At 36.8% G+C, this 27,087-nt stretch overlaps 2 protein-coding genes across 3 annotated transcripts; one reads left to right on the top strand and one right to left on the bottom strand.

Moving 5' to 3' along the window:
• Positions 1 to 904: 904 nt before the first annotated feature.
• On the bottom strand, positions 905 to 20,556 carry LOC137396506 (cytochrome P450 26A1-like). Of its 2 annotated transcripts, none has more exons than XM_068082808.1 (9): positions 20,435 to 20,556; positions 19,552 to 19,742; positions 18,403 to 18,510; positions 11,442 to 11,595; positions 10,635 to 10,741; positions 7,319 to 7,450; positions 5,751 to 5,934; positions 4,235 to 4,467; positions 905 to 1,754 (listed from the first exon to the last, which is right to left on the bottom strand). In XM_068082808.1, the coding sequence occupies exons 2-9, from the start codon at positions 19,723 to 19,725 to the stop codon at positions 1,416 to 1,418; spliced, it is 1,431 nt and encodes a 476-aa protein (XP_067938909.1). In that variant the 5' UTR covers positions 19,726 to 19,742; positions 20,435 to 20,556; the 3' UTR covers positions 905 to 1,415. The 2 variants fall into 2 exon arrangements, with proteins under 2 accessions (XP_067938909.1, XP_067938908.1); XM_068082807.1 differs by lacking the exon at positions 20,435 to 20,556 and adding an exon at positions 20,218 to 20,300.
• LOC137396678 (mucin-1-like) lies at positions 14,141 to 15,284 on the top strand. The gene is made up of 2 exons (XM_068082994.1): positions 14,141 to 14,172; positions 14,330 to 15,284. Exons 1-2 carry the CDS (start codon positions 14,141 to 14,143, stop codon positions 15,282 to 15,284), a joined length of 987 nt encoding a protein of 328 aa, XP_067939095.1.
• Positions 20,557 to 27,087: the final 6,531 nt, after the last annotated feature.

The following is a 27,087-nucleotide window of genomic DNA, read 5'->3' as shown; positions in this document are numbered from 1 at the left end:
TGGCTGCTGACAGAACACACGTTTTTAGTGACACGTTATAAAATTCTTGTTAACAACAGAGCGAGGGTAGACAAAACTAGAAAGCTTCTTCTCAGCAACAAGAACTTTACACTAAAACTACTGGTTTTTTTTAATCATAACAAATATACTCACTCTATCAAAGTCAGTGTACTACAAATTATTGTTTCTTCAGTTACATCTAAAACATAGCTTTTTGGGAAGTGTGTGAAATAAGAACTATTTAGTATCTATTTCCTCTATTTGTTTTCTGTTTTGTTTATTGAATTCTCCCAGCTTGGAGCTTCAATATGCTAGTAGATGGAAAGTGTTAATGTTAAAATTTTTAAAGCTGCTGCTCTTCAGCAACAAGTCCTTGACCCTAAAGCTAGTTGATTTTCTATTCATAAAAAACAGACCATCTATGAGACTCGGTGTACTAAAATCATTATGTTTCTTCAGTTACCTTTAAAACAACACTTTGTGAGGGGGTCAACTATTCACTATATTCAATTTCTGTGATTTTCATTCTTTTCTACAAATTCAAAACATCACAATAATACTCAGTTCAAAAATAATTGTGCTATTCTGAGTGCTTTCACTGTCAATAGAAAGTTGTTAATACTGTCTGTGATCAGGGGTCCTACTTGTGTATACAAGGTTAGACTTCAGAGTGTTGAAGGTAGAGAGTAAGATTTGCTGCCGACCTTTGATAGACCTAACTTAAAACAAACGCTGACATTTTGCAGATAAGGCTAGAGTAAAGACAAGTTATAATACATTTGTTTGCTTATTTCGATATTACACTATCCTGTGAATTTGAATTGTACTACGGAATAGTAGATACATCTAATAATTACCAAATTGTATAACCTGTCCTCAAAATAACTGTAGAGATGTGTTGTTTTTGAAAGTAACTTCTGAACTGTATTGCTCCATTCATCATAAAAAATTAAAATCTTACATAAAAAAACTGTACATCACAATAAATTGATAAATTCAAGCATTCTGTAGTTTGAAATTTAAATAAATAATATACATATAGATTGCGTAGAGAGATAAAGTTTTCTATCTACGTTAATACTGACACTGTGGTAATGTTGTTCATATAATGAAGCTATTTGACATTCTTGGTACATGTGCATATTTCTATACATGTACATGTGCATATTTCTATACATGTACATGTGCAAATTTTTATACATGTACATGTAGTTACAGCAAAAGTGCTCAACATTCAAAATACATTGACAGAATGTAAAAAACTAGCTCAAAGCTATATGTTTTGTCAAAAGGCAACAACTCTTGACACACAAAATTGTGATTGAAACACCAGACTCGGAAGAAGTCATGGGAGGTCTTTTTGGGAGACAAAGTTGCTGTACCAAGGAGAAAATACGCGCAGCTTGTGTCAAGGATTATTCGCTATGCTTTAACTTCCTGTGGTGAAAAACAACTGGCAACTGAGCGTTTGGCAACAGCACTGGAAAACTACTAAACTTGGGGTTAGCCTCATGAAGCTCCCATTTGCTATATTTGACAGCAGTGACGATGAACTGCTGAAGGAATGTGATGGTGAAGCGCTGGCCGACGCATGATCTGATGCCATTTCCTCCAAAAGGCATCCATGCAGCATTAGTTTTTACGTCTTGCCAGCGATCAGGATTGAAATCTGAGTGCAAATGAAAATTCTCTTCAGCTTCATGGTTGTCTCGTATTGAATAAAGCACTGTCCAGCCTGCCGGTATCTGGTAGCCCTAACAACAGATAAATGCTTTGCATGAGTGACGCTTTTTGCATTCCTTAAAGGCTAGTTCCTACTATATCGCCTTATCTCGGCGTTGTTGCCACAATAACTCAATGATCGTCGATGTTAACAATGTTCACACAATCACAAACCCATCCGTGTTTGCATCAGCAAATACTCCGTGACGTAGAATTATAATTGTCCTCAAAAGAAGCAGTTTTTGCTTGCTCAAATCAAATACTAGTCTTGCAGCAATTATCATAAACGGTAATAAATCATACTGTCTGTGACTGCAAAGTACTATCGCCAAAATGGTGCACAATGTACAAGCTGTCATCTATGCTCGGCAAAATATTGGGAAAGTTTGGCGACTGCAAACTTTCCCAATATTTCGTCGACTATGTGTGCGCGCAAACACACACATAGTCGACGATGAATGCCAAAAAACGATGCCGACATATGGCGATATATTGCGAAGCAGCCTTTTATCAGTTATAAGGAATTGCACAAATGGTAGCAGTCAAGCTAGAGTTGAGAAAGTCAAATACACTGAACTAGACATAATGACTAGCTGAAGACTTAAGTATCCAGCGATGTATATTAATAAGATTACAGCTATACAGCAAGCAATCTACTATAATAACATCGGTGTCAGTCGGTCTGTCCAAAGACATGGTTAGATTTTGTAAAAACAGCTTGCATCATGGAGGACTTAAACTCGTAGCATTTAGCTTTCTAGGCCGCATCCGCAGACTAACATCCGCATCAATTGACCACTCTCCGCATCTTGGAATGATTACACAGTTCATCCACAGTGAACTGAACCTCGAGTCCGTATTCCCTGGAGCGGCTGGCCAGCTGAGCCGCCCTAACTTTTCAGTGATTTTCGGCGGTTAAGTACTAAGAATTGCAGTCTAAGCTCATTCACTTGGAATTTCCAACAACTTATTTACTAGCAACTAGCGATCTATATTGTCTCCGTGGTGGTCTCGCCAAATGAGACATCTTGTGAGACTTTGTTAAGACTTGGAAACTGAACTTTGTTGCTTATCGTGGGGGTGTAAAAAAGACCCCAAACTTGCATTTTCCTTTCATAGCATAACCGAATCAAAACATCGCGGAGGAGTGCTATGGGACAGGCTCTTCTAAATAATCTTCTAATATTACACATATATAAAGATGCTGAAATACATGTAGATACAGAATCAGTTGTAAAAGATTTCTGCCATGGACACATTGACAGAACAAAAGCTATTGCAATGAAAAAGTAATAGCTCTTGTTCTGTCATTGACCCTTACAGAAATCTGTAGTGTCATGAGTTTTATACCGTAGTTTTATTATTGTTCGTTGGATAAAGAAGAAGTTTTCCCTTGCATGAACCATAAACAATATATTTATGTAGATTTTTATGCTTACAATTGCATTTGTGCATACTTTGTGATTTTTGATGCTTAAAAGGTCCAGAGCTTCGGGGCGCAGGCTCGCCCCCAGTTAGGGGCTTACACCGCCTCCCCCCAAACCCTAGATGTTTATAGCTAGTCACCTAACATTTGCCGCCCCAACTTGCAACCAGGGAATACAGGTCTGCTGAACTGCCACAGAACTAGTACAAATACAATATGAGATGGAGAACCCTCTAGAATTTTAAACATCAAAATTGAGTTAAGCCAATAAAGGTACTTCATGTTCCCATCAAGCACAACTTGTTTACGTTTACAGCTAAGGATAACATGTACATATAACTTGTTTTCATCCGCAGATACTGCACGATCAATGGCTGAGTTGACGCTGCAACTAGTGTGATTGGTTGCAAAGGCTGAGCTATGGTTTATGGTTTTCTTAGAAAGCTTAAATGAATTTGTGGAAACAGCTGAGATGTTTTCATTAATAACCAAATGGTTCTATCATAAAACCATGTTTAAAACACCAATTTTCTTTTCTTTAGTAAAACAACAAATTTTTTCCTTTCTTCTTGGCTAGCCAGCAGTATGAATGTGCTTCTGCTACTGTCTAAACTCTTTGTAGACATTTGAAAATGGCCATAGTTTTTGCTATCAACAACCATTTTATCCCTAAGTTATTAAATTGTTACTGTTTTTTTCTGGTGGAGGTTTTAGGAAACCCGCATATAATTTAACTTCAATGTTGAAAGTTGAGAACATTTTCTTGGATAAATACCAATTCACAAAATGCACTTCATGGCTTGTCTCTAACTAAAAACGGTTGCACATGTTGTCATCATTAGTAACTCAGCATTTCAAGTTCCACCTTTTTAACAATAAGTTGACGAAATTTGAGCATTCTCAGATTTACTGGCTGAATTGAAATGAATTCGGTCCTTTCTAGCATCTATGTAACACTGTCAGAAGTACTATACTATATCAGTGTGCTTCCATTCTAGAAATGTAATAGGTCAAGGTTTTTGTAACTAGAGCTTTTTGTCATGTTATTTGCTTTCTCAATGCTGCATAAAAACCAAAGATTCTTACCTCTAATTCAAAAGTTTTTATGACTTCGCGAAAGCCTCCGCCAAAGGGAGGTGAACTTCTGGTGATTTCTTTCCAAACTTGTTCTAAATAGGGCAGGCCTTTAAGATCATCTAGAGAGAGACACTGATCTGACTGCATGAGATCACTATCTTCTAGCTCTTCGACAAGTCGGGAAACAACTTTGGGGTATTGGGCTAGGTGCACCAGAGTAGAACAGCAAAGACTTGGCAGTCCTGAAATGAGTTAAGAAAATGGCTTTATGCATTCCACGTGTAATGACAGGTGTCCTGTCAGTTTAGCTATAGTGGCGATCCATCTATGTTTTTGCTTAAGATAAGTATCCGCTCATCGCTGTATGACACTATTAATCGTTAATCACACAATACTTTGATGATCGTCTGCGATAACAGTGCTCACAGTATCGCAAGCCCATCCGTGCAAGATTCACGGCATAGCGTTCTCATTATGCCATGCGGTCTCGTAACTGACGAAATACACTCACTAGTCCCGCAGCATCTGTCATAAAAGAGAATATGAATCAATCCGCGATGGCCAATCAGCATCTACGAATTTCATGGAGATTGGCCAGTTCATGATGAATCAGCATCTACGATGCTCGACGAACTAGCGGGAAAGTTGGGCAGCTGCAAACTTTCTCGAATCATGCGTGTTGCTTCGATGATGACTTTGGTTAACAGTGCACTTAATCGACAAATAATCACCAAAAGGACAACTCCAACATATGTGTGAACTGGCCTTTAAGGTAGTGTAACTTGCTGTATAGTTAGTTTTGTAGATTCTATAACTTTAGTAAATAACCAACTTACAGTCCATTTTTACTAGACTGCTAATTAGCCGTGCTCATTGACAACTCTTGTTAGCCAGTATCACTTGAACGGTCTCTCTAGAAGCTTGTTTATGAGTTCTGACACAATTAATTGCTTTTACAACAAAACTAGATCTCTGTAAGCTAGCTAGTAATGCATGCAAATCCACTCTAATTGCTGAATTAGCTATTATTAAAATATTTCTCATATTTCTCAGAAGGTTCATAAAAAGAAATTGGCACTCAAATAGGTTTCAAGGCAATCGCCAACCTTGTTGATTACACTTAGAGCCATAAGTCACAAGTGGTTTGATCGCTGCTATATATTTTAGTTGTCAAATAGAGAGCAAATGAACCTTTCACCTCTAGCCATTCTCGACAATGTCAAAATCATGGGTCATTGAATCTATTAGATAATAATATGAACCATTGAGCTATTTCCTGCTAGCTAGCATTGGTAAAATACCAATCTGCCAAATTAATGTACCTGTTGACAGTGTGTCAAACCATTGGAAATGCAACTATGTACAAGGCCAGATGTCAGAAGCTATTGCAACACTGACTGGCATCTTTATCTCATAGCAGAGCCTTTCGTCAGCTTCACCACAGAATTTAGAGTGAGCTTAGCTTGGATCAAGAACGTACAGTAAATATAAATGGTTTAGATGAAGTTTGATCTCAGCTACTTACCATTCAGAGCTGAGAATAGCCCTTCAATAAGCATGTCTTCTATTTCAACTTGCTTGAGGTCACCAGATTCCATCTCTGACAGAAGTACAGACAGCACATCGTCTTTATGTTGATCTGGTAGTCGTTGGTTTTCATGTATTACTTCGCGAATTACCTTCAAGACACTTTCTCGGGCCACCATCGCCTGCAACGACAGCATGAAGTTTAGCTTTTGAAATTTATTCAGCATCTAAACATCTCTTTACAAACACTTCAGACAGGAATCACGAGAAAAGCATTGAACTCGCTTTGAGTATTATTTGCCAAAGTTTTATTGTGTGCTTCCCTCTTTCTATACAAGGTCATCAGACTTTATACCTTTTATCAGTCGAGCACAAAGGGTCAGACCTATACCGACAAGAACAATATAGAGCGACAAGTACTATACAATTCGTAGTTACGAACATTTGTACTGAGTTTTGACTTAAAGTCAACACACTGAGCTGTTTTCTCATTCGTATTGCAAAAATCATTTTCATTAGCTAAATTAAGTGGTTGTATTTTGTTGGTTTTTTATTCATGCAGTAGAAAAACTCTTTATGCAATAATAGGCTTGAACTTTTTATTTTAGTCACGCTGCACCCTACCGATACACACCGACTATGGAATAATCAGTTTTTTGCAACACGGAATATTGCCAATATGAACTTTGCACTTGTATGTATGACTGGCTCTACATAGGGATCTGTTTATCAAGTGCGAGGAATTCAATCACTGTGTTTCCATGTTTAGTCACGCCGATGACTAAACATCATCCTCACGACGAGGATGATGCGCTTTCGGAGTTATCGAACACTTATGCGCACGTTGAGCTACCATGCGCATAAGTTTTTTAGTGAAAATTTGCATGATGGACATTAACGAGGGCGTTTTGTCGACAAAAAAACGAATTTTGTTACCAGAAGTCATAACAGCACATTTGGAGCTTCTCAAATCAAAATAAGAGCGACTGAAATGTAGAAAATGTTTAAAATGGAATAGCTTGCGCAGCATATTCTTGCATATCATTCACAAGTGTCGTTTCCATCATTCGTAAGCCTGAAACAGTTGGTAAAGATTGGCAAGTAACAAAGCTCTTTCGATTAGCGGTTTTTTGCTGTTTTCATCCTGCGGACGACTTGCAGATTGAGACAGACTTACGAATGAACTGCGTGATGGAAACATGGTGAATGGGTTTTTAGCTTTATTCACTACGTTCTGAGAACTTAGGTTCTTTGGTATGAAAAGGCATGAAAGTATGCTGTCAGTATCTAGCATTAAAAGGTGCTAATCAACTGTAACAAAACCTCAGAAGCAACAATCATTAGCATAAATCTGTGTGTCTTCTGTAACTATTGCACTTTATACAAAGGCAGGCAATACTGCGCTTAAAATCTTGTTCTTATAGTAACTGTATACACAATAAAACCAGATCTAATGTTGGCTACTTCTTTATCCACTAGTCGGCCCACCCAACCCTACAATAACTTGAGTGGAAATCCTTCTGATGGTGACTTACTACTTGCTATACAGCAACCAGTATCGCATACCTGATTAAATCCTGTTCCAGGAATGTTGACATGGACGCTGAAGAAATTAGCAGCCATTGTGTTCAGGCTGGCCGTGAGGGTTTCTAGCTGCTTCTGTTTCAGCTGCTTTCCCAAGAGGGCACTGACTGTAGCCTATAAGATGCGCCACAAGAAATCAAATCTATGAAATGTGCAATCATTTAAAATGAACACAATCATAGATCCGAAATGATGTATTAGTTTATTTGAATTGCTGTTTTTTAAAAAGCTTTGGTTTGAAAGGCTTTTCAAAAGGACTCAAACCAACAGATTTATTAAGTTTCTACGACGCAATCCATAGTTTTTTTTGACGTCATCAAGTCGTTTGCACATGCGCTCGTTCACGAAAAAGCCGCCATTTTTGTAGAAAACGATCGTTTTTCTTTGATTTACTAGTACTTTTAAGCCTTGTTTTGATATTATAATAAAAAATTGCAAACAAAAACATTGTCTTCAAATTATCATTGCAAAAGCTTCGTGTTTCCAAAGACAAAATTGTCTATAAAGATGGCCGACAACGATAAAATGACGTCACGAAAAAACGATGCAATTAATCAGCAAGGCATCTTTAAGATGACAATGCCAAAAATCTGCAATCAAGCGAGTTTTGTTACTCGCAAACCTTTGCTGCATGTTTCATGCTTGTTAAGGAAGAATGGAAACGACGCTTGCTAATGATGCGCAAAAAGATACTGCGCAATTTATTCCACGTCGAACATTTTCCACACTTCCGTCATTCTTATTTTGATTTGAGCAGTTCAAAATGCGTCACTATGACCTCTGGCGTAGGAATCCTTATCTTTTCAAACAAAGTCGACAAACATGCAAATGTTCATTGAAATACATATTGCACGCCAACGCAGCGGACGCACAACTCCAAATCTGGATCATCTGCATCATGAGAACACAGTGATTTTTCCCATTTTAGATTAATAGTGATATCTATCACGTGCCAATCTATCACAATAATCTTTACTATAATAAGAGTCGTGTCTGTCCGTCTAAAACCAGTTGGAGATTGGAAAAAATGTTTCATTGTGCGGGATTCAAGCCCGCGCCTTTTGACTTCACCACCCAACAGGCTACCACCTGTGTCAATCATTCCCCTTCAATGGTTTCAGAATGATTGTGCACATACTTATTATCTGTGCTTTATTGGCACACATGACGATCTCTCACGTCCCACCTGCCCGGGTAGTCTTTACTATATGAGTGCTGTTTGTCTGTTTGTTCATCCAAAACCACAGTTGAAAGTTGGGATAAAAGTTTGCTCTGTACTAGATTTCAACTCATTATTTTCGGTTAATTGCTGATGCTTTAGCACTCGCACCAACCACCTTCCAGTATTTCTGAATAATTGTATGCATAGTTATGCTCTGGGCTTCATTTGTACAGCTGAAAATCTGTTGTCAGACTGAACAGACAGAGTACTAGCGATAATTAATTTCACCTCCATAGAGCACAATTACTGACAAGTTTGTATGTTCAATTATTTAATGGATTACAAAGTACTTAGTCCAGTCAATGCGGGTGTGATGTTCATGTGCTGCATGCTGCATAAGCTTTTCATGTCCTCCACACCCACATTAAAATGCTTGCGTTTTTAGGAGTGTTTTCGCATTTTTTATATCGTGTTGGATAATTCTGTTAACTTTAGCACACTTTTTAATTTGTTAAGTTACCAGAAATAAGCCTGCTATTTAACGCTCAAGCTTCGTCGAAAAGAAGGAAAAGTTTTATTTAACATGGTCTTAAACATAATTATTTGCTTGTAGGCCAAATTGTCATCATCGTTGAATTCCTGGTGCAGTTATGAATCATGAATACGATTCTCCTCTTTGTTTAGCTCCCCAGGCTGAGCAGGTGCTCGAAGAAGTGCCATCACCGTGTGTGGCATAGCCCTTGCATAAGAAATACCACTGTGTGGGGCCAAGCTCTTACACTAATGTGAGGTGAAAAAGGGAGAGGATTTGGCCGGCCGAATATTTGACACTGGCTCGTCCTAAACATTCCCCTGATTAACAAGTCTCTGAACTTAAATAGAATAAGCAACTCAAGATGATATCTTTAGAAAACTCAATCTCAAAATAGACAACTTTTGATCGAAATGATGTAAGGCAATGCACAGCCAATTAGATTATAAGCGATGTCTGAAAAATATTGGACTCAGGAAGTGCATTCTCAGTTGAGATTGTGTGACCTCTTAATATTTCAGGACAAAGCGGGTTTGAAGACGAATTCAACATGCATTTACACAATAGCTTTAATACACCTGAATAATTGACGAGACATTCTGTCGGAATCTGGCCACCTCGGTATTTTTAGCGTTCAATATGCTTACATCATAATTTATTCATCGGGTGTCAATGAATGCCCCCAAGTGCACCCGATATGCGTGACCACCAACGGCCCATTTTGGCCTTGCATCTACCATATCGACCTGAGTATTCTCAACAATACAAAGACACTCTTTTGCAATGTAAGGATAGACTTTTTAACAAAGGATTGCTTAACAAAGTAACTCGGTATATACAGGTAGATCTGTAACTGGAGTAAGGCATTAGCTAAGGCTATGTCTACCCGTAATAAAATTTTACAGTTACAAAGTTTTGAAATATTATTGACCAGCGTGTATGTCGAACAAATAAGATTTTTAAAACTTTTCTTATTTTTGGAAACATTGAGTGAATCTAGATTGGATTAATCAACAATCACAAATATGGTTATCTAAATATTCTGGATGTACAAATACCTGAGTATCAAAATTTTTTCTTTCAAACATGGATTTAGAAAGATAGCTAACTGAATGATTGCTTCTCTCTGATGTCATTACAACAGCATGCACTCCTTACCAACTGTATTAGCCCGCAGTGCTGCTACCAACAATATCATATGTGATTGGGGTCCTTCTGAATTCCACATACTTGTCACTAATTATTCATAGTGAAATTTTTAAGATTTTGAATACTATTTTCCATAATAATACACTAAGATGTTTATTACCTAATAAAATGGTGGTTGGTAAATAATGACCTTGACCGATATACAATATGAACTTTGGTTCGTCTTGATTATGTAGAAAAGAAATAAAAGCGCATAAGGGAAATTTGTAAGTTTAGTTATGTTAGGTTACTACTAATACAGAAAGTACCACCGATATTCTGGTATCAAAACTGAAAAAGAACATTATAATTAGTTAAATAAACATACGAAAAACGCTGCAAGCAACTGCTTTGAGAATATAAGCTCAACTGACCAAGGAGCAAAATCAGGATCTGAGTGTAAAAGAAGGACTTACACGAAGGGAAAGCTCTCGGGTCTCTGGCAGGCATTTGATGACATCCACCTGATCACATTTTTCTAGAACCCACTTTCGTATTATCTCCTCAAGTCTTATGTTGTAGTCTACAGACAATGAAATAGCCTGATCACAAGCAATACCTCTTATAAAATACTTTGTCTAACGAAAGGCTAATGGGTTGCTCTGGTAGCATACACAGTTGAGTTTAGCGTAACTAAATCAACAACATCCCTTTTATCAGACTAAATGTATACAAAAAACGCAGTAGAAAGGGATCTATGGTCTGTGACATGTAATTAGACACTCCTCATACCACTAGTCAGAGCAATAGACAGGATACAATTGTTAGCTGTGTTTATACTACATGCTCGGGCACTACAAGTGACAGTACAGCTGCTCAGTTTTTATCTGACATTGTCACAATAGTATGTGTCCTTTTAGAGAGGCACTTCCACAAAATTAGAAAATACCGGTACTTTTTTATCACTTGCAGTTGTTTTTTATGTTTGAGATGATCTGACAACCAGGATCTTTCAAGATTAAAATTGACAAAACTTGATCGCAGTAAAAACACTCAGGTTCAAGCATTAGTGTAAGTATGACTTCTATGTATTGTTGCACTTTGGCAAAAAACCGATAGAATATAGACGTAAAGCACTAAAAGTTAAACGCTATAGTTGGTATCAATAATAAGAGAGACAGGCAGCTTCAAAACTTTAAAAGTCTAAAAAAAAGATTTTTCCATCTAGCGCGGTGATGCAATCATAAACCTTTCAACGTGTTTAGCTGCATGCAGCTACTTACTTTGAACGGCAGCCTTAGTAAATGCACGGCTGTAAAGGGCTCTTCTCATGTTATGGTCTTTTCTTGTTGATGCAACAATGCTTTTCCTTCCAATGATCTCTATACTGGATTTGGGCCAAGCCATTGTCACAAGCATTTCCTCGTTTTTTAGAATCTGCAAAAGATTACGAATGTTTAGGTTACTTTAAGCGAATGCACATATCTGCTATACGTGTTATAAAACATTTCTCAGGATGATTAGCTGCAGAAAGAGGTAGGAACCAATCAGAGCATAGCACCTGGTACCACCTAGTACAGAATATAGCTCAAGTATGAGAACTATTATGGTACTATGATTAAACCAATAGCAAAAATCCAATTTCTACAATATATTTTATTTTCATGATCAATTATTCAATTAGCGAGAGCATTAGTTACCCTACAGTTACCGTGAAAAAACACATTTATCTAAATATAGGTATACAATTGAGCAACATAAAAAGAGCTGTGAACAAACAACATCGGGTTGCGCAAGCTCGTTGTAGCTTTTTATGCCAAAAATGAGTGTCAAGGTTGGAAAAGCTGATATGCATAAATCAAAAACGAATGCGAGCTCTTCAAAAACATACAAGGCGAGTAACACCAGAAACACCCATCTGAGCACTGGTTAGATGCAAAGGTCTAACTGCAAGACCCTGCGCCTTCAACCTACCAGACTACCAGACAGGCTGCCTTTGCATTTTTACTTGAAGTTAAAAATTGGGAATGTCTTGAAGGTTTGAAAACAAGGAGATAAATTTCATCTGTATGTTTCGGTCTAATATTTCTGGTCAGAAGAAAAACTGTATGCAAGTTTAAATACATTTTCTATCTTCACCGACCTTAATACTCTTTCTATCTTCACCGACCTTAATACTCTTTCTATCTTCACAGACCTTAATACTCTTTCTATCTTCACCGACCTTAATACTCTTTCTATCTTTATTCTGATTGGTGCGATTATCATTATTGTGGAAGGATTTTATTACAACCTTTAAGGTTGGCTGGAAATGACCCTGGTCCTATCTAAGGACCAGAGGGTTGTTACTGTCTTCAACTGTAGAGCCTTTTCAGTGTCATTATTATTGTTAGTATTATTATTATTGTTATTATTATGAGTTGGCTCATGTCATTTTAGCAAAGCTACTAATTGTCTGAGATTGGAACCTTTTGTAAGGTCATAGGTCATCAAGATAATTATTTTCTAAGGGTATATTTCTTCTACTCTAAAGACCATCATCAATATCTGCGGACTCCTAAACTAGACTGTCTTTTTGGATGGCCTCATATAGCTGTTCAGTTCTGAGCATGACTAGAAAGAGTAATAATTTTCCATGATGATTTTGAAACCTTACTAACGATATGAATCTATATTTTGACACATCTTTGCCTATGCTTTTAAACCTTCATGTAAAATAGCACCGGTTTTTTTGCTTTGTGCTGCTGGTATCGCCTGGAAGAGATAGGCTTGTAAAAATGAATTTCAGTTTTTTTTACAGAAATGATTCAATTTGTATTATTACTATTATTATTATTCTCGTTATTCTATTATATAAACATAATAATGAAGTGAAAGAGAACAATAGCACTAATCACAGTGGTTGAAGAAATATCTGGCACACTTGACGCTGACCCTGTTTTGCAATAGGCCTATGGCACTAGCTCGTTCAACATTACCTGGAATAACCAACCATTCATTATTTATGCTAATGTGAAAAATATGGGACCAGACCCCTGGTCAGTTTGGTGGTTCTAGCGGAGAGTGAAAGGATATTGTAGCTCTACTAGTAAAAACTTGCATGAGTTGCTCTTAACTTAGCTTTAATGAAAACTAAAGCTGTGACCGACCTTATGCTAGGCTGATGCGTTCAAACTAATGATAATGCAGTAATGAAATCACCCCGGTGTTTGCGCCCGATGCCAGGAATAATGGTATCTGAAGGGATTTACAATACTGCTATTGACCGGATTTTATTGTCACTCACACCTGGGCTCGGCTGTTATGAGCTTTGCCACATCGTCCAGCTGTGAGTTTGTCAGAAGATTACGTCTAAAGTTGGCATTGCATAATTTGATGGATAGGGGTCAATATCACAGTTATCATGTCGCTGACACGCAATAGTGCGGCGGTTATGAATTCTATGTCAAGAGTAGAGACATTGATGATTGCGATCTGTTTTATTTTAGAAAAATGTTTAATTTGTCATTAATTGTCATTGTTATACAAACCACAATAAATTTAAGAATATCTTGGTGTCCTGGTTATAACTGATACGACTCCTGTCTCTGCATATTTGTGAAAAATTGAAGCAAATGTATGTTTTCCTCAAAACTAATTTTACTGAAAGATGTTTTACAAAAAAATTGTCTAAAAACTGGAAATTTTGAAATTTGTTCTTGTTACATCAACAACCTTTTACTTTATTTAATTGAAAAAATGAAGAGTTATAGGCCTACTCCCTTTACACATCAATCTTTCCTTGCTACCTATATAGTTCTTATATATATTTTTCCTTGCGATTTCCTAGCATTTTGCACATTTTATTTTTGGGCTTTATGATTGAACCTGCTTTAGTTTATTTTTATGAACTCTGCACCTGCAATCTATCTGAAGCTTATTCGTGTCAAGTATCTAATTGTATGCTCAATCCTTTAATATTCATGGCTTATGTAAAGTAGTAATGGACTACCACAACTGCTGCATCATCTTCGGGTTTGTCAAACTGCATTTAGTACCTAACTACTGCCACAAAACCATCGCTGGTAGGATGATTGTACTAAACTTATATAGTAGTGGAGAAACTTCTAGAAGACTTGAAGTTAAAAACTTAGGTTCCTGCTATCTACAAACTGCTTGGTAAACCAACCAGCCAACCAACCAACCAACCAACCAGCCAGCCAACCAACCAACCAACCAGCCAACCAGACAACCAGCCAAACAACCAGCCAACCAACCAGCCAACCAGCCAACCAGCCAAACAACCAGCCAACCAACCAGCCAACCCGCCAACCAGCCAACCAACCAGCCAACCAACCAACCAACCAGCCAGCCAACCAACCAACCAACCAGCCAACCAGCCAACCAGCCAAACAACCAGCCAACCAACCAGCCAACCCGCCAACCAGCCAACCAACCAGCCAACCAGCCAGCCAACCAGCCAACCAACCAGCCAACCAGCCAGCCAACCAGCCAACCAACCAGCGAGCCAACCAACCAGCCAACCAACCAGCCAACCAGCCAACCCGCCAACCAACCAGCCAACCAGCGAGCCAACCAGCCAGCGAGCCAACCAACCAGCCAACCAACCAGCCAACCAGCCAACCAGCCAACCCGCCAACCAACCAGCCAACCAACCAGCCAACCAGCCAGCCAACCAGCCAACCAGCCAACCAACCAGCCAGCCGACCAGCCAGCCAACCAGCCAGCGAGCCAACCAACCAGCCAACCAACCAGCCAACCAGCCAACCAGCCAACCCGCCAACCAACCAGCCAACCAACCAGCCAACCAGCCAGCCAACCAGCCAACCAGCCAACCAGCCAACCAGCCAGCGAGCCAACCAACCAGCCAACCAACCAGCCAGCCGACCAGCCAGCCAACCAGCCATCGAGCCAACCAACCAGCCAACCAACCAGCCAACCAACCAGCCAACCAGCCAACCAGCCAACCCGCCAACCAACCAGCCAACCAACCAGCCAACCAGCCAGCCAACCAGCCAACCAGCCAACCAGCCAACCAGCCAGCGAGCCAACCAACCAGCCAACCAACCAGCCAGCCGACCAGCCAGCCAACCAGCCAACCAACCAACCAGCCAACCAATATTTAAATAGTAAAATCGTAATATGAGACAACCTCAGGTAATAGAAGTCAATATTAGCCAATTGAGTGACTGATTTGTTACCCGCTGACATTGTTCGACCCCTTTTCTAGTTGAGACAAAAATGCTGATAAACACTGTGAACTTTTCAAACCACCTCTTTGAAATATCCCAAAATTATATTACTGTCAGCTTGGTTTTTAAACACTCACTCTTTAGTATAACTCTCTCACAATAGAATTGGATAGTTAAAAATATATTATGCCTCAAGGATAAACTTGTACAAAATTTGGGTAGATTTTATCAAAAAGTATCAGTATTTTTCAAGGATGGTTCAAGATTGAAATCCACCAAACCTGATTGTTGTTAAAACTCTCAGACGAAACATACTTTCCAAAATGGCGTCACTAGTCGCTATCATTAATATGGTTGATATCGGCCGTTACATTCAAGTTGCAGCGTTACGCACCGCTATTCTGTCAGTCTCAAATATAGACATCATAATCACACTTTCGCTTGGTCTGAATGTTTTAACCCGCAATTAAGTTTTGTTAAGTTTAATCTTAAAACATCCTGGCAGTCAGATCATCTCAAACATCGAAAGCAGTCGCATATGATAAAGAACTACTGAAAATTGCGAATCAAAAATATTAAAAATTGTTATAAGCTCATTTTAAGGTACAAGAAATCCTTTGAATTGCCAACAAGTTGATCAGTTACTACCTAACATAGATTACTAACCTTCAGTTCTGACTTTCTGTAAACCCGTGCTATCGGGGTTGTTTTATTTTTAAGAATATTTGTGCAATAATAATTTAATTGAGTCTTTATTTTTTCAAAGATCATGTTGTCGATCTTGTCAGAAAATTAAACACTGTGATTGAACTTCGTTCTTCATAAACCTTTTTTTCTGCTACTCTCCTAAGTCTACCGTGTATATAAGCAAGTAACTTTGAATTTCTAAAAGAAAGCTGCCAACTGAGACCGATTCCAATTGTTTTTAGTAAATGACAGCAAATATTGGCACAAAAGTCAGCTTCACATCAATCTCAGCATCATATACTTGCTGCGTGTCAATATAACCAGATCAAATATAGTATATCTTAACTATATACAAGAGTAAGATCATAGTTATGAGTCGCTAAAAGTTGAAGTACTCTTGATGTGAAAGACGACTCCTAAGTGTGAATTTTAAAAATAAACATAAAAACAGCTTCGCAGAAATCAATTTTTATTTAGAACATGGTTTGAAGCAACCAGCCTATCACCATCGAATAGCCTCAGCAGGTGTCACTGGAGCTCATCTCTATCCTAGTTATAGATGCAGGCAGATGCCAAGAACTGTTTCAAACAGAATGTATAAGTAAGGAAACTTAAAAGTGCAGGTGCAGCATGCTGGAAACGGGCCAAAGCAGGAAAGAATCTAAATGACCTTCTCATGAAGAAAACCCATGACCGATAATCGCCCTTTAGCAGGAACGTGGCAGACACCTTGGCTGGTGTCCAGACCAGAATTATACTCGGGAAGTATTGAAGTTTTGCATATTTGAACTTCTGCCCGTCTCCCGCGGGCAATTAGTTTTAAACTTGTCTAAACATGGCAGGTGGTTGCCCCTCACTTTTGTTCCATGCTAATCTGCATGCTGGCAGGCAATATTATCAATTAAAAAGGGCTGTCTTTTCCTCACGCACGCACGTGTAGACCCTAAAACGTGTGCTATTCTTTAGTCAACTTATGTAATCCGTTTCTTGTAGGTTAGAATATTATTTTAACATTTTACATGTCTATGACTGCCTCATTTCATTTTCTAATATTCACTGTAAATTATAAATAATGTTTCATTTATATAAAATTAAAATATAACACTTTAAATTTACCACAAATGAATCTGGCAAAGTATCAAAGTAAATCGTTTTAAAGATAAACTTACACAAAATTTTAGTCAATTTTTTCAGAAAGTATGGGTATTTTTCTATCATTTACGATTTCCTTTTGATGTTTGAGGTAATCTGACTGCCAGGATGTTTCAAGGTTAAAATTGTTAAAACTTGATCATGGTTAAAAGAATCAGAATAGAACACGCGCTAAATGACCTCACCAATTTCTATTGTTGCAATATTTGACATCGTCTATTACGTTCAAATCACACCTATTTGTGTCTGTTCTGTCAGGCTCTTTGCAACTATAGGCATCATAATCACACTTTTGCTTGATCTGAGAATTTTAAACGTGATACAGTTTTGTTGATCTTAATCTTAAAAACTCCAGGCCACCAGATCACCTCAAACATCGACAGCATCGCAAATGATAGAAAAAATATCGATAATTTATGATAATATCGATTCAAGTTTTGTGTAAGTTCATCTATCGAGATTTTGCTCAAGTAAGCAGCCATAGATCCTTTTTGTATTGAAAACAGACTTCTTGATAGCCTCTAAAAGTCATAACTCTGTCTGATAATTATAAGGGGGGGGGGGGGGGTCAAGACTTTGCTGTGTCCATTATTTAGCTTGTGTTTCTTACTGCAACTAAAGTATGTAGTTAAAGCTTCCTATTTGACATACAATTTTAAATTGCAGTGAACTTTTAGCTATTTGAGCAACACCTTGCTCACTGGGCTCTGCACGTTGAGTAGGCAAGCTATTGGCATTTGAGGCTTCATCTATAATTTTTACGGCATATTTCTTACCAATTGCCTTACTTGAGAAGATCAAATTCAATTCAATTAAAAATATTGAAAAAACAAGACAAACTAGGTATTAAAACTAGCTCTGGCAATAAAGGACCTTTTTTGTCTAAAAGAAACTTTCTATTCAGCTGCTAAACAAAGTTGAAGGAATATATATACAGAAAAAGTTTGAAAAGGTTATTGCGAGTCTTAAAGGCTGCAAGCTGATTATGTTGAGATACCAGCAATAAAACTGCAAGTTTACTAAAATTGAGAATATTTGTTTCAGAACTTGAAAACAACTAACTCCTACCAATGAATGGAAGGGGTGAAGAGGTGGAGGGCAGAAAACCCTTGAAAATACTCTATCAAGTTGCACGATTTATCATGCAAAACCCAAAGTCGCATTTCAATAAAGCTTAGTTTGAACTTGAGCTCATTACACTAAGAATACTAACCTGTTGTATGTTGTGTGTTCCCCATACTCTGATTGTAGGCTTTCCCATAACATGTGTTTTGTATATATGGCCATATTTTTCTTTTCTTGACTTGTAAAATTGCCAGCCCTACAAGAAGCCATCAACACCATTAGAGCCGGCTAGTCAAGGGTTAGAAGCTACCCTAATTTGGAACTCTTCTGTTGTCGGTTGAACAATTTGGCAGCATCAATTGAGTCAGCCGCAAGACTCAATTAACTTAATCAACTAGGAAGTAAAGAGACTCAAACATTTGGCAACCGTTTGGGCAAACATGTGAAGCTAGACATGCAAGGCTTAAATTAAGCTCCATTTTCAGTTCTACTTGAACGAAACAAAAGAATTTACATCCTTGAAACGCATTGAATAATAAAACTGAAATAATGAGTCATTAATCTATTCCGCGCTATTTTTGTTTGAAGAGCTGAAAGTCTATACTGCAACACAATTACGAAAAAGAACTCCGATTGCGCAGTTATGGCTACTTTCATCATGACATTTAAATTTATTTATATATGTAATTCGTAAATCGTTTATAATTGGTACTGCAACAGGAATTTTTGTCTTAGAAAATATCTAAATTCTTCAATAAATCGTTCATCGCCCATACTATTGAGACTACTATCTGCGGGGTGAAGGCTTTTTGATTATTCAAACCATTTTGTCTAGTGAACTCAGCGAACTAATGACTATGTAAGAGCAGTACTAATATTTTTGTGCTGGCAGACTATGTCAAATAAAAAGCATTTGCCTAAAGCATAAAAAGCATTTGCTCCCTTGTCAGCATACCTCACTGGCAGCATAGGATAGAACACGTACAAGCTCAACTGCATTACCTATATAATAATACGATAGCATGTGTGTTCGCTGTGTCACTTTCTTCAGATAAAATGAAATAAAAGATTTCTAAAAGCCAGATTCAAACTGGCATCATTCCGTTTGGTATATCAACAGTTTACCATGGGCACAATTTGACCAATTTCTGTTCATAGTTTATTGTGTTTATTTACTTCATTATATTTATTTATTATAATTTTATTATTTAAAAAAACCAGTAATAATAAAAATTAACAAAAACAATATGTTTGCTAATTCAGCAGAAGTTAATGCATTTCTGTATCGCGGACCCACCTGGCATATCATGTGGAAGGTTTCGCCAATAAAAGGCAGACCGACAGTGCCTGGAGGAAGAGGAAGGCTGCTGGCGGAATCCTTGAGGCTGTTGATGTAATGCTTCCATAGAGTGATGCAAAACAGCCATAGAGCTACTGGATACAGCAATGAGAGAAGCAAATCAGGAAGCATGTTCTGGTTTGAGTCGTCTGCAAAGAGTTGAATTGTGGTGATTTAGAGTGTTGCATGCGAAGCTTGGTGATCAGTAAATTACACTAAATTATATTACTGTATGTAGGCTATAAGAAAATCATGTCATTTTGAGTAATGCTATGAGAGTAAAAAATGGATAAATATATGTGTATATATTATAGCACCTTTGTGTTTAAATAATTTTCTTTTTGCATTTCATTGCAAAAAGTTGCAAAATCAACATAAGTTAATAAAAATAATTGTTTTATATGATGAAAAGCAATGGTAAAATAATAGATTAAAGCTTATTACAGGAAATATTGTAATATATCACCATAATTTTGCGTTGGATTATCTTTTTAAAAGTAACTTTAAACCTATTTCTTGCAAATACAATAATACCATTCAGGAAACTGCCCATAGTAAAGCTTTAACACCTGGTGGCAGAAACATGATGATATAATATAATCCAGTTTTAATGAGTACAGTTACCTCTATTGCTGCTCAAACTATCATGAAACAGATTAACAACAAAACTTCAACGCTGCTCCTACTGATATTGACCCTAAAAACCCTACACTTAACTGCTCTTATAACTTAGCATTAAGCCTTATATACCCACGTCCAGACACTTGCCACAAGGTGTCACTTTTGTCTCCGCCCATCTGTAACTTTTGTATTATGATATGCCAAATGTATACAATTGTACCTGGATTAAGCCGGTCAGGAAAAGGTCATGCCTGTGATATCGTCTGGCTGTATGCGCCTCACAGAAAGTATGCGTGTCACCAAACATGGCTACACCACTTGATATACTGCGTATTCTCACGCGATAAAAAATTGGCTACGCCATTGATCTTATCAGTTCAAGGACAGGTGGGCTACTAGTGGACTAAAAATGAGCGAGCTCTTTTCCAGTTAATAGTTTTGTCACGCCTGAGGTTTTCTTGAACATGAGAAAATTGACCACTAGCTTTTCATGTTTGATTGCTCTAGCGTGACCAACGTGTCATGGATAAGCATAACTTACCAAGAACAGATGGAGCTCTTCAATAGTGCTGAAAAACTAGTTGCTGTAAAAACTGAGCTTGCATGAAATTGCAAACAATAAATACTTCACAAAGTAAAAACAAACTTCATATAATAAAATTTTAAGAAGATTCTGGCTTGTCTAACCATTCGATGAGGGTTTGGCTCAGCAATGTTTCTACGAGCTCGCTAGGTTTTTATCCTTTGAAAATGGTTTTCCTAGCCACAATTACTGCGCTGATCCGTTTTGTGTGCTTTACTTTATAAGGAAGATGTTCTTATGTAATTTAATCTTTAAAGAACAAGTCACATAACAATCCTTTTATGCCTGGAAGAGGTAATTCTTTAGTCCTGTTCGCTGTGATATAATATATCAGTAATATAATATATATATATTATATATTATATAATATACAATCAGTAATATAATATATTAGTTTATAGTCTGGACTATATGTTAGTATCCTAACAAAGTAATTGCTGTTCTTGTAAAACTACAGCAATAAATGCTGCCGGCTTACTGTAACATTACAACACATTCTCAGCGATTAGCCAACGATCTTCCTGCTGCTTCACAGCAGCAATTCTTTCTTAGGTAGAAACTTTGTGTATCTCTGTATCTTTTTGATCTCTGACTAAATAGAAATGCAAAGCATATGCATTTTTGCGAGAAGGAAATTTCTTACACAAATATCTTCAAGCGAGTATTTACATAGTATCTGTAAAAGTAAATACACTTGTAGCAACAATTTTACTTTATAGAAAATTCAATTTATTTCATATAGATTAGAAGTCAAACATTCCAGTAGGCGCGAAAAGTGCAAATACATAAATATCTATGTTCTTAAAGAGATGACTCTGAAAGGCTGCCAGTTGCATTTTCTCATGTAGTTCATGGCGATAAAGGCCTTAAATGCTTTTCAAGACCTACTCCTTACTCTCAAATACTTGTGAACTGACTTGGTGTTGGACTTCATAACGATAGCATATTTGCATCAAACACCATCCGCGTTTCATATGACCAAGTTTTATGTCATGTTGCCATAGGTTTCGCTTCAATTTTTTGGCTACCCGTAGCGCGAGGCTAGCTTTAGCAAGAATGGCATTTCTAAGTGCTATTGCAGATGCGCATTTGCATTCTTCAAGCATTGTTAACCTATTTACAATGTAGATACTGCCAATTCACGAGTTTATAAATACAATCTAATGTGCAGCACATGCATGATTGATGCTATCAATGTAAGTTTTAAATTAGGTAAACTAATTTCTCACCTCTGCACCATATTTAGACACTGATATATGTGAATAAAGGTTCCGTGATTGAAACGACTCAGGTCGGAGGGAGAGCACGCATTTTTACAAAATTGATGAGATCCTGAAACCATACTAAAACTCTCCCGTGACGATTTGGTAGAAAATGAACAATATACAAACTAATATTATAAATAGGAAGTAACCTTTGCACATTTCTTTCCTGGCAATATCAGAATTGATCACATGATTCTCTTTGTTTATAAAGGTAAGGAAACCCCTCAAAATTTGCCATCCTATAAATACAATATTTGTCGGTTTTCAACATAAAAAATGGCAAAAAAATGTTAAATTTTTTGCCATTCATTAGAATGCTGAAACTCTTTTTAAATTGACAAACTAGCTTTTTTAGAATTGTAAGAATTACCTGCTGCAAGTTTGGCCAGGCTTTTGTTTTTTAGCTTTTAAAGCCAAAATTATGTACCGTAGGTAGACATCTTACACAAACCATAAGCTTAGCAATGGAGCAATGGCTTGTTACAAGATAAACAATTTATTTTGGTTCTCACAGTAAAAATACTTAGCAGGAGAACTTTTATCTACTCATAACTATTTATACACTGTTCAGTATTAATATGTTTGACCAACGCTGTCCAGTATTGATATGTTTGACTCATGCTGTCCGGTATTGATATGTCTGACCCATGCTGTCCAGTAGTGATATGTTTGGCCCATGCTATCCAGTGTTAACATGTTTGACCCATGCTGTCCAGTGTTAATATGTTTGACCCATGCTGTCCAGTGTTAATCTGCTTGACCCATGATGTCCAGTATTGATATGTTTGACTCATGCTGTCCAGTGTTATTATGTTTGACTCTTGCTGTCCAGTGTTAATATGTTTGACCCATGCTGTCCAGTATTGATATGTTTGACTCATGCTGTCCAGTGTTACTATGTTTGACTCATGCTGTCCAGTGTTACTATGTTTGACCCATGCTGTCCAGTGTTACTATGTTTCACCCATGCTGTCCAGTGTTAATATGTTTGACCCATGCTGTCCAGTATTGGCATATTTGACCTATGCCATCCAATACTGATATGCTTGACCCATGCTGTAGCACATGACATAATCAGTTCTGTATACTTCTGGTTTCAAATGAGACCAAATAAGTGATTTAATTAAGATAAAAATAGCTATGACATAAAGTGAATCAAAATTGCAAAATTTTTTGCAAGTTTTTATTAAAATTTTAAAGTTTGTAAATTTAACTTTTACTTATTTCTATTTTCTTGTCAGAAATTCAGCTCTAAAACTTGCATAGAAAGTAAAGCTAAAATTATCAGGGATCTAGAACTATGTGCAATTACTAATAAAGGGCCATCTCTGCCCCTCCCTTACTCAATTGGTGAATTCGGCAAGAAGCAACTGGCGATCGCTCTTGTTTCATCCATTCTCCTGGTGAAAATTCTCAAACAAAATTTTGAAATATAGACTTGACGGTAATTTTACTTTACTCGCTGCTCACCCCTCTCTACTTGTCACACCCTCTCCACAATAGGACTGTTTGCACTAACATATCGAAAATAATTGACCTTACCTGTAGGCTGCAGGCATTCAACAGATGTATACGAATCCTATGAAATGATAAATTCGTTGAAATTAGAAGCACTTTGAACACAGACTTAGTTGAATGAGTCATTTGCATCCCACAACTTTATAATAAACACATCTTTTTGCGTCTTTTAATGGAGTGTGGGCAGAGGATGCTATTCATAACTCGTATAAGTATACAATTTTCATTATCCCACTGTTTACTCTAGTGCATACGTATATCAGCTTTACGTCAGACGCGTAAGATTTGAGAAAATGATGTCATCCTTCAACAATGCCGATAGAAGCGCAATGCATTGTAATTCTTTTGATGCAATACTGAGGGTTGTTTATTTGCACATCCATACAGATCAATAGCAAACTTGCTTCATCATCCTAAATTCCAATCAAACCGAAAATAGATCCTTTCCACATTTTAGTTTGGAGTGTTTTAACTTAGTAATAACTTTTATGAGTACTCTGAAAAGAATTACTTATGAACGATTACTATTGTGTGTCATTGACAATTTGATACATTGAAAAAAACATAGTAGTTTATCAACTATTAAAGCAAGCGTTCTAGCCTTAAAAAGATAAACTTATGCCAAATTTTAAGAAGCTTCACCAAAAAGTATCGACATTTTTCTATCATTTGTGATGGTTTTTGATGTTTAAAGTGATCTGACTGCCAGGGTGTTTTAGGATCAAAATCGGTAAAACTTGATGTCAGTTGAAACACTCAGATCAAGCGAAAGAACGATTCTGATGTCTATAGTTGCAAAGAGACTGACAAAATAGAGACGATAAACGTTGCAGCTTCAACACAATAGCCGATATCAACTATCATAACGATGAAAGCTAGCGATGTAATTTCACATTTTCTTTTGAGCATTTTAATAATGATGAAATTTTATTGGTTTGAATCTTAAAACATCCTGATAGTCAGATCACCTCAAGCATCAAAAACAACCACAAATGATACAAAAATACCGAAACTTTCTGATGAAACCTACTAAAACTTTGTGTACGTTTATCTTCAAACCATAACCACCTGATAGGCAAAAAATACTCAGCAGCTAAGTAATGGAGGTCACATGAATCACACCGGCAGAGAACTATAAAGCTCTCGGTTAATATTAAAAGTTGCAAAAAAGTCAGAGAAGAGATCATTGGACATTGTCAAGACATACAAGTCTGATCTAAAGATCTGCAAGCTAAAATTGAGCTCGGTAAAGCCAAGCCTGTGGCTGACACATGGTGACTCAAATTCTATTTGACTGTTTAGTCATATTCCAGCTCTTAAAAGACCTGAAATATCAACCCCAATTAATATCAATATCAAATTGATATCAATATCAATTTATCAACCCCCTTCGGTGGTTGATAAATTTAAACTAGTGATGTTATGAGTGATTGGTATCTCTAAATAGTTGACATTCATTGAATGAACCAGCTTGAACTTGACAGCTATGAAATCGTGAGAATTCGACTGAATTGAGATAAAGATAGATATCTTTCTTTCGAAACTTTGTAGAAACATTTCTCACAATTTTTCCAAAGCAGAATTGCAGGATTATTGCTATTAAAAATGTTGCTGTTAAAAAGTTGGAAGATCAACTCTCTACTCTTTTATTTGTTTGATAAATGTGTACTTTGTCTCTTATATTATCAATATCATTAGCAGTCTTGTTGTATTTTTTTATTTGGTAGTTATTTGATATTAATTTCAATTGACAGTTTGGTAACCCTGAACTATAAAAACGAGGCATTCAATAACTTTTTTACCCATTTATTAGTATACTTATAAATAAAGTTGCGTTTATTAATCTACAGATCATCAAGTCAAAACAAGCGATATCCTTAATGCTGACAGCTACTAGCCTTAGCTTTAGCAGCAAAAATTGATGGGCTAAATAACATCCCAGCCACAATAAACGGTTTGGTTCTCAAAAGCCAGTCATAGATTTCAGTCTAAACTTTGTGAAAAAGCCGATGTTAAAGGTTCAACCAATTACAATATTTTTGCATCATGTCCTTGGTGTCTCTTTGAAAAATGAGAAGCAGTGTAGTCATTACGACACACGTAAATAAATATTCCTGTATGGTATAAGCAATGATAGAGGTTCAAAAGGTGTGCAGCTCCACTCAACCATGCAGCTGGTTTTTCTAAGGCTACAGCATTCTTACTAGGGAGATCTTTCCAGAAGTTTTAATAGTGAGATTTTTTCTACAAGAAATGTCAAGAACTGCCCAAATTGTTGTGATATAGTCACTGCTTAAGGCTTTGTAGGCTGCAAAGGAGAAATGCTAAATAAACTGCACAAAGTGTATGGTCAAACCAAAGCTTTAGCTAAACCTGAATGAACTTTAAGGACTGCTATTATAAAAATACACATTTTAAATATCTCCCTTTGATCATTTTAAAACAAATTCCAAATATTTGTTTGTTTCAGAAAGCTTACAGTGTGAGGTTTTTGCTGAGTTATTTTATGACTTAATAACTACATATGTTTATAATTGTCATTTCGAATAACAAGTATTGAATCATCTTTAGATTAACTGCTTATGAGCTTCACTACTTGTCATATGAATTTCCAAATATTCCAGTACTTAAAAATCTCATTGTGAGGCCTATTACTCATAAAATCCGGAAAGTTCTAGAAAATTCTAGATGTGGTCTATTGAAAATGTATTATAAATCATCTTTTCTTCTATCTATTAATCTATCTATGTATTTTAAGCTATACAAACAAAAACATTAAGCTAATTTGCTTATTCATTTCAAACAAAAAGCACAACATTTGGTCGAGTTGCGTTTTCCGTGTTGGCATGACAAACAACAATAGTGGTCATTAAAAAGAGAATACTACATTGCTAAAATGGTTTAGGAGACAAAACCTATACTGTTAAAACAAACATAACCATATTTTTAAAAATCTTCAAGCTGTTCTGATATAAAAAACAGCGTGATATTCCTGTATAATTGTATAAGCTCGTTTATATATTTGTTCAAAGAAGGCTGCAACATTCCGTTAGAAATATATAATCATGCTGGTTTTATAATGATGCTAGACAAAACTACATGTACATGATTATTACTGTAGTTAATGTAATTTCATTCATGGTTTTTGCTTGTTTTCATTTCACTCTAAGCTCTATTGAAGAAGATGAAACAGCTGGCTGTTTCTACAATGTTCTAGAATAAGTAAATTTGTATGCGTATATGTCTCTTTTACTTGCGAAGTAGGCCAATTTCTTTCAGTAATCATTGAGCTATTGTATATTTTTGTCATTCTAAAATATGTCTTCTAACAGCATTTCGATAGTGCACTGCTCCTTTTGCCAGGTCATTCAGAGTTTTTGTGAAATCTAACATGTATGCAGAGAGGGTAGCGTGACATGAATGGAATGATGGAAATATTTACAGATTAGTAATTGAACTTCCAGCCGGTTTCACCATTTCTGTGAAAATTGGGTGAACTTTTTGGAA

Source organism: Watersipora subatra, chromosome 5 (genome assembly GCF_963576615.1).
Source record: "Watersipora subatra chromosome 5, tzWatSuba1.1, whole genome shotgun sequence".
In the NCBI taxonomy this organism is placed as follows: Eukaryota; Metazoa; Bryozoa; class Gymnolaemata; order Cheilostomatida; family Watersiporidae; genus Watersipora; species Watersipora subatra.
The sequence above is the reverse complement of the archived record's forward strand: the minus strand, read 5'-3'. Positions and strand labels throughout refer to the sequence as shown.